The sequence below is a fragment of the Cricetulus griseus genome, chromosome 6, assembly GCF_003668045.3.
Source record: "Cricetulus griseus strain 17A/GY chromosome 6, alternate assembly CriGri-PICRH-1.0, whole genome shotgun sequence".
Lineage (NCBI taxonomy): Eukaryota > Metazoa > Chordata > Mammalia > Rodentia > Cricetidae > Cricetulus > Cricetulus griseus.
In genome coordinates, this window is record NC_048599.1 from 121495118 (window position 1) to 121509594 (window position 14477).

Sequence of the window (14477 nt, forward strand, 5' to 3'; positions counted from 1 at the left end):
TGGAACCAGAATCACAGATGGCTATGAGTCATACTATGGGTGCTGGGAATTGAACCCAGGTCTTCTGGAAGAGCAGCCAGTGCTACTAACCACTAAGCCACGTCTCTAGATCCTCCCTGCTTCTTAGTGATTCCTTATTTGGTAGTATTTGCTTTTAAAAATACTCATCTTCTTGCCAGGGGTGGGTGTTGGGGGAATGGTGCACGCCCTTAATCCCAGCACTCAGGAGGCAGAGGCAAGTGAATGTCTGTGCTAAGAGGCCAGCCTGGCCTACAGTGCAAGGACAGCCAAAGCTACACAGAGAAATCCTGTCTACACACACACACACACACACACACACACACACACACACACACACATTCCCCAGCATAAGAGCAACTAATACTAAACAATTAAGAGTTGTTTTCCCCGCAAGGAAGTTCAAGTCTATGGGTTATCACTGGGAGCTGAACAAAAGACTTGCTACACAGCCCACAAGTGTAACAACACAGCCATTTTACTGAGTACAAAAACAAGGTTCAGGGACAGTTGTCTGAAAGAGAGCTTTGAAACTGCTGGAGGACAACTGTTGCTGGAAAGAAAGCCAATTTGAGCACAAGCTTTCCAGCCTTTACTATTTCAACAGTGGGCTGGGGCTTATTCATCCCGTTCTTATTTTATCTTTAATTATTTATAGAGGACATACCATAGCTTTGGGACATACAAGATAAATATAGGCTGAAAAGATGTTGAACCATCACAGGGATTTTGATTTCCTGTTAAGCATTTGTTATAGCTGTGCTTTATTTTATATAACCTTCATTGGAATTGAAAGTCAACATGGTACCTTAAGAGCATAGCTTTCTACTTTACAAATTTAGATTCTCAGCTATGACATCCTCAGGCAGGCCCCTTGTTTAGTCCTGGGTTTCTCACATTTGAAACCTTCCTGATTTCCTCAAGTTGCTAAAATTTCCAAAGAAAGGCTGGGCTGAAGGTGTAACCTGGTTGGTAAGGCGTCTGCCTATCAGGCACCAAGCCCTGAGTTTGGTCCCCAGTACCACATGAACTGGGTGCACTGGCACACCCACCTGTCATCTCTGTGGCGGGAAGGGAGAGACAGGAAGGTCAGAAGTTCAAGGTTATCCTGGGCTACACAGAAAGTGAGGTCAGCCTGGGCTATGTAAGAGTCTATCATAGTTTAGGGAAGTGGGTGAGAAACAGGTCAGAGAGCTAGCTTATAGCAATGCCTATGATTATCATTGGAGAAATCCTGCATTCAACTCCAAAGCAAAACATGTATACGTGGGACATGGTGGGAACCTCTTAACCGCAGCACTGAGAAGGCTGAGGCTGCACAACCCCAAACCCCAGGCCAGTCTGGGCTACACTGCAAGACCCTTCCTCAAAAGAATGACAAGAAAAGCCAGTGACATGGGTCACTGGGTAAAAAAGGGCATTTGTCATCAAGCCTGACACCCTGAGTTCTATCACTGGGACTCCATGGGATGGAATGAGAGAATCAACTCCTGCAAACAGTGCTCTGGCACACACATGTCCACACAGATACACATACACACAAAAATAAATAATGAAACATTGGAAGTAAAAAGACATGTATGGTGACCTATATTGTGTTATTTATTTGAAGGCTGACTTAAATTCTCACAAAAAGCAAAAACAAAAACAAAAAACAAAACCTGGCTGATACAATTTAAAGACATTATAACTCGGAATAAGGTTTAAAGACATTGTAATACTGAATGGCATCTACAAAATGGCAAACAAGTAAAAATGTTCCACCCATATTTCTCAGTCACAGGGTAAGTACCAGGTTCTGTGGCTCAATGTCAGGGCTACTCTGGCATAAATACATATATTCTCTCCTGAAGCTTCTCTTTTAGACAATCTCAAAGACTCAACTTTAACATGTACAAAATTACTTTCTGGAAATATTTCAGTGCAGAACTATGCACATTGTACTTTTATGGTCAACTTACAAGATTTTTAAGGATAATTTTAACTACATACAACTTTTATTTTTAACTTCAGAATCAAAAGTCTATATAAACTTTTTGTATGTTCCTTACAATACATTAGTTTTTGAAAGAAAACTTTTAAAAATACAACAGGGTAAGAATCTGGGCCAGTTACTAGAAATTACAGCAATAATGTAATTTCTACCTGGAATGCCCAGGCCCATGTGTGGCTTCAAAAAGATGAACTGTGCCAGGCTAAGTGTCAGCCTTCATGTAGGACCTTAGTCACAGTAACCAGTACTCCACTCCCAAACGTGACATTTCATGGGTCTACAACAATGACAAAGTTGAAATGATCCTGGGCTTACCAATCACACAGATTTAGCAACAAACAGAATCATTACTAGAAGACACAACTGCCAGGACAGTCAAAGCCATGAATTCCTCAGCCTCCATAGAGAGCTTGCACCATCCAAAGCCAGGTAGTTTTAGTACATCCTATAGGCCCTTTCCTTCGATTAGTTTCAAGGTCTATGCAAGGCCTTCCTGAGCCATCAGGGGAAGAAACAGCCAGGAGACTCTTCCCTCACCCCTCAGAGGCTGCCTGCTTCATATCCCACATAGCTACCTTGCAGAGATGATGCCACCTCACACTGCTCTATTTTACTGTTCCACCAGTTTCTACACCTCAGCTGTCTTATTTCTGTGTCTCTGCCCCTTCCCACTGAACTGTAAACTCCTTGATGGTACCCCAGAAGCCTCATTCAACATCCAGTGCCAACAGTACTGCCTAGCACACAGGAAGGGCTCAATAAATTCTTTGAATTCACCAATTAAAAGTATAAACCTATCTTAAGCAATGCTAAAGAAGCAAAAATGCACAGTATAGAATTAACACTGTAGTGCAGGGTGGCTGAGATGGGGCTGGGTTCTCAGAAGCATCCTCTTGGCTTCCTTCCAAATAAATCAAACACTGGGAATCCAGCACAGCTTTCTCTCTAACCCTTGGAGCTTAGTCCATCTGCACCTATACTGATTATCGAGATCTCTGAGTCAGACAATAAACAAGATAGATCCTGTAAATACACAAAGCAGCTATTGCACAGAACAAATGAGCAAGCATACATTTAATGACACCTTACAGTTAATTCAGAAAAAAAAAAAAAAAAAAGCTGCAATGTACAAGGAAGAAGCCAGTTATCAGACAGGCCTGGGTTCAAATCCTGCCTCCAGTGTTTTGTGGTGGCCACTATCACTTTGAACCCCACTGTCCCATTAGTGAAAAAGGATAGCACCTCCCTGGAAGGATTGTAAAAGGCACCTGCAATGATGGTATAACATGTGTGGGGAATTCCCTAACCATCTTTCTTTACAGCAAAGAGTTCTCTGTAGTTTTAACACAAAAACAGAATTGGATCACAAATTTCAGTACTTCCATCTATAACTGCAAGCCTCATTTACCTTATTTCTTTAAAACACTTACCACCACAAGCAACAATCCGAAAGCATCCTGCACACACGCTGCTCATTTAAACATGCTTTCCTTCAAATTAAAACACACACACTCAACATGTTACTCTTAGAAAGCCCTCCGCTACTCACTTAAGCCACAAACTAAGCCTGGCTTAAAGACTGTGACAAACCACTGGTTGTCTCCTGCCTTAACTTCTATCCTTCTTTCTACTCCTAATTCTTAAGTCAAGTCAAGCTTGGTGCCAGCTTGTTATCTCGAAGGATGAGGTATTCTTGGGCACTAACTACAATCAAATGACATGGGGAATGCCAAGATGAGTAAGAACCCATGACAACATTTCAACACACAGTCAAGTGTGTGTAGTGAACCACCAGCTCAGTGTGCTCCTTTCAATCCTTAGGCTTCCAGCTGACTGAGTTCCCTAAGGAGAGGGTCCCATCCTCTCAGACCAGGCCGGGCAGAAGCAGCTGCCAGGAAGGACCTTGCCTTCCAGGAGCCCTAAGTGTGAAATGACAGAGAAAAACAAAGATATAAACAGATGGCGGAGACTATGAAAAGCCACTACAAAGCCACATATACAGGCAGCCCCTGATTTGTTCAGCCAGTCCTCCCAAGGGTGCTATTTAACCCAGTGCCTTGTGAGTAGGAGCTGATTCATACAATAAAGAAATCAAAGCAAAGGGGACTGTGTTCCCACCTTCTCCAAGCTGATATGAGCCTGGAAGGGCACACAACGAGAACAGGATTTCAGTGGAACCTAGAAGGCTACATGTGTGTCAGTACACAGAGAAGCTGGGGAAATGCTTTCCTCGCAGGAGAACCAATCACTGAGGAAAGTTACAAGGAAGAGAAAAGTAAACAGAGAGAAAAAGTGCACTGCAAGTGAAGACAGGCCTGTTCTTACTGTGGCCACTTGGATGAGAAGTCTGGAAGAACACAAGTTGGAAAGCAGAGTAAGGAAGCCTGACCATCAACAATAAACACAGCCATGGAGCTCTGGGAGTGGACCTGATGCCTAGAATAACAGAGGGGTTGATGGGGAAAGTCCATAAGATAAATTCCACAGTCAAATCTTTTCATATTTCAAGAGTTATCAATAAAGACATTAAAAAACAAAAACCAAAGGCTAGAACCACACTTTGGGAGGGAAAACAAAAGATCGTGAGGCTGTAAGCAACTCTAGGAACTGAAGCCCCCAGCTGCACTTGCTGGCTTTCACTCTGTAAATCCCTCCCCATTCATGCTTGTTTCAGGAGTACAAACCAAAATGACCTTTTCTCAGTATTAACAAGAAGCAAGAAGACTATCTTACATACCGTACTGACCGACAATGCTATACCCAACAACAGGAAGGCACCTCTGTCCATACTGCCTATGCCTACAGCTTCTCTGACAGTTACAGGCATTTAGGAGCAGACTACAAGGCACAATACTGTGGACAGCTTTCCTCCACCCAAGGGTGACCATCAGGACAGCAGAGTCAAGCTTGGCTTGAGGAACAACTGGGGACGGGGGTGAGAATCTGATTCCTGATCTAGGAGTTGTGATACAATGGCCCTTTCACTCTAAAAAGGATTTTTCAATAGATGAGCAGGCAATGTCATTCTAAAGGACAACAAAATCATTTTTAGTATTTTTAACATCTCCATTATCAATGGAAAATCAGGAAATCAGCTCCTGGAAATCTGATAGTTATCATCAATTAAAAAGAAAAATACAGGTGGCTACTATTAAAAGACTACATCTTCAAATGAGGGTTGGAACCTATTGGAGTCACAGATGATGGGAGATGTCTAGTAAATGTTTTCCAAAAACACAAACCCCGAGACACAAACATTCTACTAAGAAATGCTGCCATGCAGTGACAAACGGTCTAAGTTTATACCTGGATGGTCTGACTAGTGGGTAGCAGACAAGTTCATGGCACCTTGGACCCAACACATTAGGGCTACCCTGGCTTCCTAGGTTGACCAGGAAAAAAAGAAGTCCATGGAAATAATAAACACCAACTGGTCAAGACACTGTAACCAAAAGGAGAACGTTCTCTCAAGAGATCAGCCATGCTGCCCATATCAGAAGCTGAAAAAGCCACAATTGCAACTAACCTACAAAGCTGACCACCTGATTCCCTGCTCTTCAGCATTGGGTCCCTAGGTTTCAGAAACAAGACATTTGGCAGGATTGACCTCAATGAACAAATTGAGTGCTGACAGAATGCAAACGGCAACATCCAACCTCTTCCACTGGCTATCATAATGCTTCCTTCTATACAAAAAGGAAGCAACAAGGATCAATTAAATAAGAAAGGGCTGGGGAGGTAGCTTGTCGGATTGGTGTGTAAATCCTAACACTCTGGAGGTGGAAGAAAGCTACTATTGAATATAATACATATATTCAGGTCGAGGGTAGCCTGAACTACAGAAGGCTTTATCTTGGAAGAAGGAAGGAAGCATTGAGAGAGAAAGAAGAAAGAAAAAAAAGGAGGAAAATTGCTTCTTCCTTCCTTCCTTTTGCCATTGTCAAAATCATCTTCTCTACCTCTACCAACAACAACAAAATTGTACTTTAATAATCCCATCCAAATCCAGACCTTCTTTTACTCTGCTCCCAATTACTAGAAACTTTTATCATCAAAAAATCACCTACACACATTTCCCTGGAAGAATTATATTTTTAGAAGAAAATGTGACAATAATTGCTTCTATCCTCCCAGTTCCAGAAACAGCACATATGCTGCCTTCAAAACTAAAACCACAAATGTGAACAATCATGAATAAGAGGGATGTCTATTTGCTTATGTTATAACTCATAAAGGGATAACTAGACTCCAACACTAAGAACAATCAGCTCATTCTTGACCTAGCATCTATTTATCTTTCTAGTCTCAAAGCTAATTGCTTATATAAGCATGCCAATTTGCCTTGATTATAGGATTCTTAATAAATGAATGTTGTTTACATTTCACAAGTGTATTTGAATTTCACTCCAGGAAGCCAAGCTCATCAAGTCTTTGTAAGTGGTAAAGCCAGAGATCAAAGCAAATGGCCTGCGTTGAACCAACAAACAATTAGGCTGGAGAATGGAGGCTCAAGCAATGCAGCATCTCTGGCTCCTCGATCCAGAAGTCCCTCAGAGCCATTGCTCAATCCTAACCATGGTGTGGAGGGACTTCTCCCTAAATGTCCATTCTGGCCATCCCATGGCCATTTCTTAAGTTAAATAAGTGTACCATTCAACAGGCTTTTATTCTGATCTTCTGCTTTCCGAATCTTCCTGCTTTGGGTTGAATCAAATATCTATCTTTAGGGTTGGTTTTGTTTGTTTGGTTTGTTTTGTTTAATTCTTAACATTGCCTAATGCTTCCCTAAAATACTCATTTTCCCCTCAATGATTTTAATTCTTAAAGTTTGGGCTTAGAGTCAGAAGAGTAAAACGAAACACTCCTTGAGCATAGTAACTTTCAAGCTAGGGAATACTATCAGACTCTTAAAAATCCCCATGTCCACTCACACACAAATTCTCCAGAATGACAACTAGTGAGATTCACACATCAGTACTTTTTAATTATCTTTATTAGCATATTAATTATACATAATAGAAATTAGTAGGGTTTTTTTTTACTTTTAATTATTCATATATATGTTTGCTTGTGGGTGAATGAAGGTGCCCGATTCCGGAAGAAGATGTTGGTCCCCTGCAGCTAGAGTTACCAACAGCCATAAACCAAACCTGGGTCCTTAGCAAGAGTAAGTAGTACATGTTCTAAACTGCTGAGTCATCTCTCCAGCCCCCAACACTCACCTGTGATACCCCAAGAGTGGTATCAACACACAATCAGATTTGTAAACTAGTACTTCAATTAATATATTCCTCTTTAACCTTAAATATTTCCTTGAAACTTCTAAGGAAAAGAAGTGAGGATCCTGAGCAAACATACAATGTAGATAGACCTGAGACCACCAAGAGCCATAGTTTTCAGATGTAGATAGACCTGAGACCACTGAGAGCCACAGTTTTCAGATGTAGAAAGACCTGAGACCACTGAAAATCACAGTTTTCAGATGTAGACAGACCTCAGACCACTGAGAGCCACAATTTTCATATTTAGATAGACCTGAGACCACTGAGAGCCAGTCTTCAGATGTTATTCAAACCTTAGTGTCCTCAAAACAGGGATGTAGCTGTGTGACATCTTCCTCAAAGCCAATAGATTTTAGGATAACCAGGACATGGGCACCATCAACCCCCCTATCCCCAGGCCCAATTGCCCAGATAAGGCCTCATGTAGCACAGGAGTCTTGAACTGACTACATTGCCCCAGAGAAAGCAGGGTCTATATGCTTTCTGTTACAGGCTTTCTGTTTCTGTAACAATGAGTACAGGGACTCAGAAATCCAACACAGTTAAGCAAAGTCACTTAACTCTGACAGACTACACAGGAAGACCTGTGATGTGACCAGTGGAAACTTCAGGAGTTTGTCCTAGAAAAATAAATTTAGGCCACTTAAGGGCTCTACCTAGGAACGGTAAGGGCCACACATTGCTTTTATTTTTCCTGTGAGTGTAAAGAGAAAATACATTCCATCTATAAGCATCAAACACCATGTTATTCCCATGTACAGACTTAGTCTTTTGAGGGAGAGAGTTGGTTTTTGTTTTTTTGAGGCAGGGTCTCATGTATGCCGTGCTGCTCTGTAACTTAATATATAGCCAAGGATGACCTTGAACTTCTGGTCCTCCTGCCTCTACATCCCCAGTGCTGATATTACAAGCATAGCCAAGCATCAACTTAGGCGAGGCTGGGCATCAAATCCAGGGCTTCATGAGTGTTAAGCAAGCACTCTACTGACTGAACTAAATCCCCAGCCCTGTGCTTCTTAGTCACTTCCTAACACCTGTGCTATCTTAGTCCTTCAGGCAATCCTTCTTATAAAGCCTTTCCATAGGAAACATGGGTCTACACATTTTTCCTTCTTTGAGCCCAAGAGGAATCTTCAGGAAGTTCCTACCCTACTCTCAGATGCTATATTGTGTGTCTACCATCTGCAGGTGATGCTCCACCTCCGGAAAGGCATCTCCGGGCAAGTGCTTGAATGTCAAACCTGCTATAACTTGGGGTGGGAAGGATCTTCCTGTCACAGCATCTTTCACATAATGATGTCTGGACCATGTCAGTAAAGAAGTCACTCTCAATTTTTTGACAATTCTAAACATTCAAATATCTTCCCTTACCTTGACCTGAATTTAGTCACTGACCTAGGGGAATTTGACTCTCCAGACCATACAGAATACATTACAAAGGTTTGTTGTTTGTTTTTTGACACAGGATATCAATTATATAGTTCAGGCTAGTTGACATCCCCTTCCCTTAGCTCCCCAAGTGACAGGATCAGAGGTCTCTAGCACTACACAGGGCAGACTAAACAATTGTGCAAGTGGGAGAAAGGATGGCAATGTGTTATATTCTACTCCTTCAAAGTGTTGTAATTTCCCTCAACTATTCTAAAATCTGTGCCACACTTAATTCCTATCCACTAGTGAGGAAAACCAGGCACTGTGCCCAATCTGGTGTGGCAAATAACTCCAGAAAGTAGTTCTCCTGCTTCTGAAGGCAGTGTTTTTGGCTAAATGATGAGCCAGGGACAAAACAAATTCTTCTCCCTTGAGGATGTATAGGAATCCACACAATTTGCATTGCTGGGAGTCTATCACAGGCTCCAAACATTTACACTCAGAACACCCTTTGGTCATCGGTACCTGCCGTATCCACTACTGAAAGTACATATATGTTCATAATGATGGTAGGAATAGCACAAAACCACCATGTCCACTGTAGGGGTAAGGGACACAGTTCCAGAGAGCTGCTGCCCAGGGTGAAGCTATAATGTTTCCAACTGACAACAGTCTGCCCCTTTCCACACTCTCTTTCCTTCCCAGCAGGGGAAAGGATGTGAGAAAACAAATAAGCACCATCTTCTCCACAAATGGGAAACAAACCTAGCTGTTGTGACCTCTCTCTGTCCCCTCCACAGAAGTGTGTGCATTCAAGTGACAGTTGGCTCTTCCCTCTGGTTTGCTAAAACCTAAGCTTTTTGCCAGGCAGTGGTGGCCCACACCTTTGATCTCAGCACTCTGAGGCAGTGGCAGGTGGATCTCTGTGAGTTAGAGGCCAGCCTGGTCTACCGAGAGAGTTCCAGGACAGAGAAACCCTGGAGAGAGAGAGAGAGAGAGAGAGAGAGAGAGAGAGAGAGAGAGAGAGAGAGAGAGAGACCTAAGCTTTCCAAACAAGATGTTTCAAATCTGCCAGGAAGAAAAGCTAAAGAGTTCATTTTTGGCCCACATCAAGTTTTGCCTCCATGACTGGACATACAACAGCAGAGAAAAGCCAGGCACCTAAAGGCCAGCTCAAATGCACCTTGCCATGGCCACTTCTGAAGATTTTCTGCCAACTGTATACAGTCTGAACCTGGCATTTACCAGATTCTAGAATTTTTTACTGCTATTCCCAAGCTCTTTTTCTTCCCAGTTTCACATTTGAGAAATTATAGCATAAGAGAAGACTAGGAGGATGGGAGGAAGACATCCAAATCTGATTAAAATCCCAAGTTGGTGACTTAATAACAACTTAATAACAACCACAACTTCAGGCGATTCAGATATCAGTATTTACACATCTCTAGCACTATTGATGGCCAGACTAAGTGCAGGCACACAGAGAGAGCGGGTCAGCATGAGGTATAGTCATTTACGGTAGGCACTCAAAAGTGCTCCCAATGCCTTCCTGAGGCTAAGTGACTAAATCCACAAGGAAACTGACTCATATAAGTCTGAAACTGAAGAAGTTCCCAATTTCAAGGATAAGACTGCCCTAAACCATCGTCTTTTTATATTTGCTCACAGAGCTGTGTGATGCCATAGAGACTCGGGCGACTATGTCAGAGGACTTAAATCACCCTTTTCCCTATAGTTCAAAGAAAGAATCCTTAAAACAGCTCCTCAAAAAAAAAAAAAAAAAGCAGCACCTCAACAAAGGCGTCGGATGGCTTATATTCCACATTTGTAAACACTGACTGACTGACAGCTGAAAGTAGACAATATTATGGAGTGCCTAATGGAAAAGTGGTATTCTTGGATATACCACTGCACAAAGCACCCACTAAGGAACCGCCTCCACAGCATCCTATTTGAATATGAAGGATAAAGAAGTATCTACTTGCCTGTGACCTCAAGGACTAGACAATGCAGAATAAATGCAATAGAAAGTCACATGGACATGGAATCCACGTGTGGGACCAAATAATGCAGCCTGATGTTACATAAATAGATAAATGATAAATAGATAGATAGATAGATAGATAGATAGATCTATCAAAGCCTGAAGTAGATAACTAAACTCATAACTTAAGACACTTGCACTGAACAGTATAAAATAAATACCACAGGCGTGGGATCATAGCCGAACACACAGAGACATGTATCACCTATAGCTCCACCAGAAACGTAGACACTGAAGGCCAAATGAACATTGAGTCAGTGAATCTTTTCCTTAAACATAAGTTTGCGACTACTGTTATAGTCATTCTGAATAAAAGCTCTGAGATGGGCTGCAGAGATGGCTTAGTGGTTAAGAGCACTGTCTGCTCTTCCAAAGGGCCCAGGTTCAATTCCCAGTATCCATGTAGAGTTCATAACTGTAACTCCAGTTCCAAGGAATCTGAAACTCACCCCCATACAGGCATTTAAAAAACAAAATAAAATAAAGCTCAGAGAGGGAGAGGCGTTCCTTACAAGAATTCAATTCTTAAAATGTGGATCCAATTTTTACTAGTAATAGTTTATGGGAATTTTTTTACCTCTGCTGATCTTAATTCAGTAGTTGGTTTGTGCTTCTCCTCTCTTCTTCCCATTCATATCTGATAATTTCTAAGTGTATACAACTCAACCCATGTAAGCTGTTGGGGTAAAGGCTACAGTCGTTGAGTAGATTTCTATTCTCTGAAGTAAGATGGACTTCTGTCACTTTAATTTTAAATACTTCTAGAGGTGGACGTTGAAAGGAACTGTTTTCCTAGTCTGAAACAGCTTGTTAATTATTGGTGTAACTCATACCTACAATGAGGCCCTTGTACACTTGTCTGCACAGTGTAAACCTAATTTTCCTTTCCAAACACCTTGTGATCTTTATTATATAAGAAAGTGAAATAGATTTGGTATGTTGGCACACACATAAGCCCAGCACGCATGAGGCTAAAGTCGGTAGGCAGCAAGTGTGAGGCCAGCCTGGGTACACAGCAAGGCAGAGGTGGGAAGGGAACTAACATCAGTAATGCCAACATGTTTCTCATTGCTCAAGGATGGAGAATCACACACATACACAGGCACACGGATATATAAAAGAACTATCTAATAAAATCTCCCTTCTAAAACTTGTCCTTCAAGCTTAATCTCCAGGATTAAGTATTTCTGAAGCCTCCAGCAACTCTTGAAACTGAAAGAAAAACAAAGTAGAGTACTCTGGGTAAATAACCTCAGGGAGGAAGGACAAGAGACATCAACATCAGGACTAAATAATTTGGGAGGGTTTCTTTAGTTTGTTTCACACATCTTCCAAAAGCAGGTGGGGCTTAGGGGAGAGTGTAAACATCAGTGGTCCAAGTGTATCCCTAACACAAAGATTCAAAAAAAGTCGGCATATTTTCTGGTTTAGTTTTTTGTTTGAGAATCTCAGAATTGCATCCAGTTAACTGTGTGACATACAGTGGAGGAAAAAGTAGCCACAACAAACAACGGACACCAACACTCCAAGGAACCTGGGACTTACAATCATAAAAGTCTACAGACTTCACTTTGTGACCTGCTAGACTCAATGGGAGCACAAATCCACCATGTTAATGAAGGGCATTATTTTCCTAAAGATTAATTCATACCATGTGTTATTACTCAACAGAGTAACTGAAAGCTCATGCAAAAAAATGTTCTCCCAGTTGAGTAGAACTTAATTGCATTATTGTTATTAGCAGGGTTGCTGCACCAACTTCCCTGTCATTGGCTCCCCCTCCAAGTTCTCTCTCTCCTCTCTCTCTCTCTTTCTCTCTCTCTCTCTCTCTCTCTCTCTCTCTCTCTCACACACACACACACACACACACACACACACACACACACACAGACAACACAACACACTATGAAAGAATGAAAGGAAAAGCAGAAAACCCAGAGAAAGAAGGTAGCAGCCATGTCTGTCACAACAGTTTTTTCAAGAAACACCGTTTGTCTCGGGAAAGACGGGTCAAGTATGCACCAGACTGCCTTGAGAAGTAATTAAGCTTAGACTGTTTCATTTCACAGCGTCCCATCTTGCATAACGTGGGAGCAGCTGTGGGAGATCACAGACGATGCAAAGCAAAACAGGCAACCACATCTTTCTCCCCCATGTTAACAGCAATTTCCAGGGGGCCTAAAAAGGCTGAAGCCTCTGTTCTCCCTGATCGCACAAAGCCGGCCTGCCATCCAGAACACGTTCTCAGTACCAAAGCAGCCCCCTTTTCAAGGGATGAAGAAAAGCAGCTTCAATGGCCCAGCCAACGTCCAAATCTCAAAAAACCAACTTTTGATCCAAAGCTTGAGACCTCTCCAAAAGTTCTTAAGTTGCATGCCAAAATTCTCTCAGGTAGACATGGGGCTTGGCTGCCTCCATGATAAGTTCCTCTGGCTCTGGCTGCCTTGTCTTGCAGGGGTTTAGAAAAAGGGAAACAGAATGTAAAACCTAGGAGTTAGGCGTCCGCCCATCCCACCCCACCCAACCCCCCCGATTTCCTCCCCAACATCCCTTAAAAGAAGCTGGGACCTTTAAAGTGAGAGTCCAGGAACCAACTGCACTTGGGACGCTTGCTGGGGCAAGGGAAGAAGCGTCACACCCTTTGGAGCTCCCAGCAAGGCAGACTCCTGCCCAGAAACTTAGTCCCAAAAGGAAATGGAAAGAGGATTCCAGTCTTTGATTGAGAAGCTGGAATGGGAAGACCGAGAGATGGGGAATGCGGGAGAGAGCCGTGGACTCAGCTGACGGAACTGGGGTCACCCGAGAAGTCAGGACAGCTCTTAACACGTCCCAGCCAAACTGCACATTTTTGTGGTTTAAGATTTAAGACCAAAGGGAACACACTGAGGTTCTCCCCCGCTCGGGGCGCTTCTCCCCCGTCTGGGTTTCACATGCCTCCTCCTTGCGGAGGGACCCCGGCGCCACTCTGCAGCCGGCCTCCTCTTTCTCTTTCGGGGGAGCTGTCCATCTGCCCAGCAGAAATGTCCACCCTCCAAGTTCGCTCCACCAAGTGCGGGCGCGACGCCTGCGGCCAGCCACCTGCGGGCATCTGCTGCAGACTCCGCAGGCCCAGAGCTGGGTGTCCAGGGGATGCTGCGCAGGGAGTCGGGGTCTGCTGGTTGGTTTTCATTCTTTGAACAAAAAGCCTTAGCTGCTAATCACTCACTCGCCCCCGGCCAGCCACCTTCCCTTCACACCCACGCTGCACTCTCGGCACACGCGCTGCGAGGTGCCGCTCCCGCCAGACAATGGGTTCGTGGCCGGCGGGGTAGCCCGGCCCGAGGCCCTTTGCCCATCCCAGGACCCAAAGAGAGCGCAAGGAGAGGGACCGAGAGAAGCGAGGCAGGGAGCCCACAATGGGGAAGGTGCGAGCCTCGCCCTCGAGACGGGGAGGAGCGGGTTCAGCTGCGCCGCCTGCCCCACCGGGGCCCCGCGCCGGACCTCCGCGTACTCACCAGCACGATGGCAAAGCGCTCCTCCAGTTCACCTGGCTCGGGCATTGGCAGCTTCAACGGAACGTTGTGCGCCCTGAAATCGGTCTGCTGCGAGTCCATGCTCCCCGCGTTGCCCATGTCGACTGCGTGTCGGAGACCCGGCTGGCTCCCGGTCCCTCGCGTCCGCGTCCGAAATGCCCACAGCCCCGGGCGCTCGGCTCCCGCCCTCTGCGGCGTCCTGGCGAGCGTTCCACTCACACCGCTCCCTAGCAGAGCTCCGAGCCCAGCCGGTCCCC

General features: G+C 44.0%; 1 protein-coding gene across 1 annotated transcript in view; it reads right to left on the reverse strand.

Moving 5' to 3' along the window:
* The window catches only part of Fmnl2 (formin like 2), a gene marked incomplete at its 5' end in the record, with an annotated part of 268668 nt that extends 254191 nt beyond the window's left edge, over window positions 1-14477 (reverse strand). The window contains 1 exon segment of the mRNA XM_027420415.2: window positions 14203-14477. Within this exon segment, the coding sequence (XP_027276216.1) occupies window positions 14203-14319 (117 nt within the window).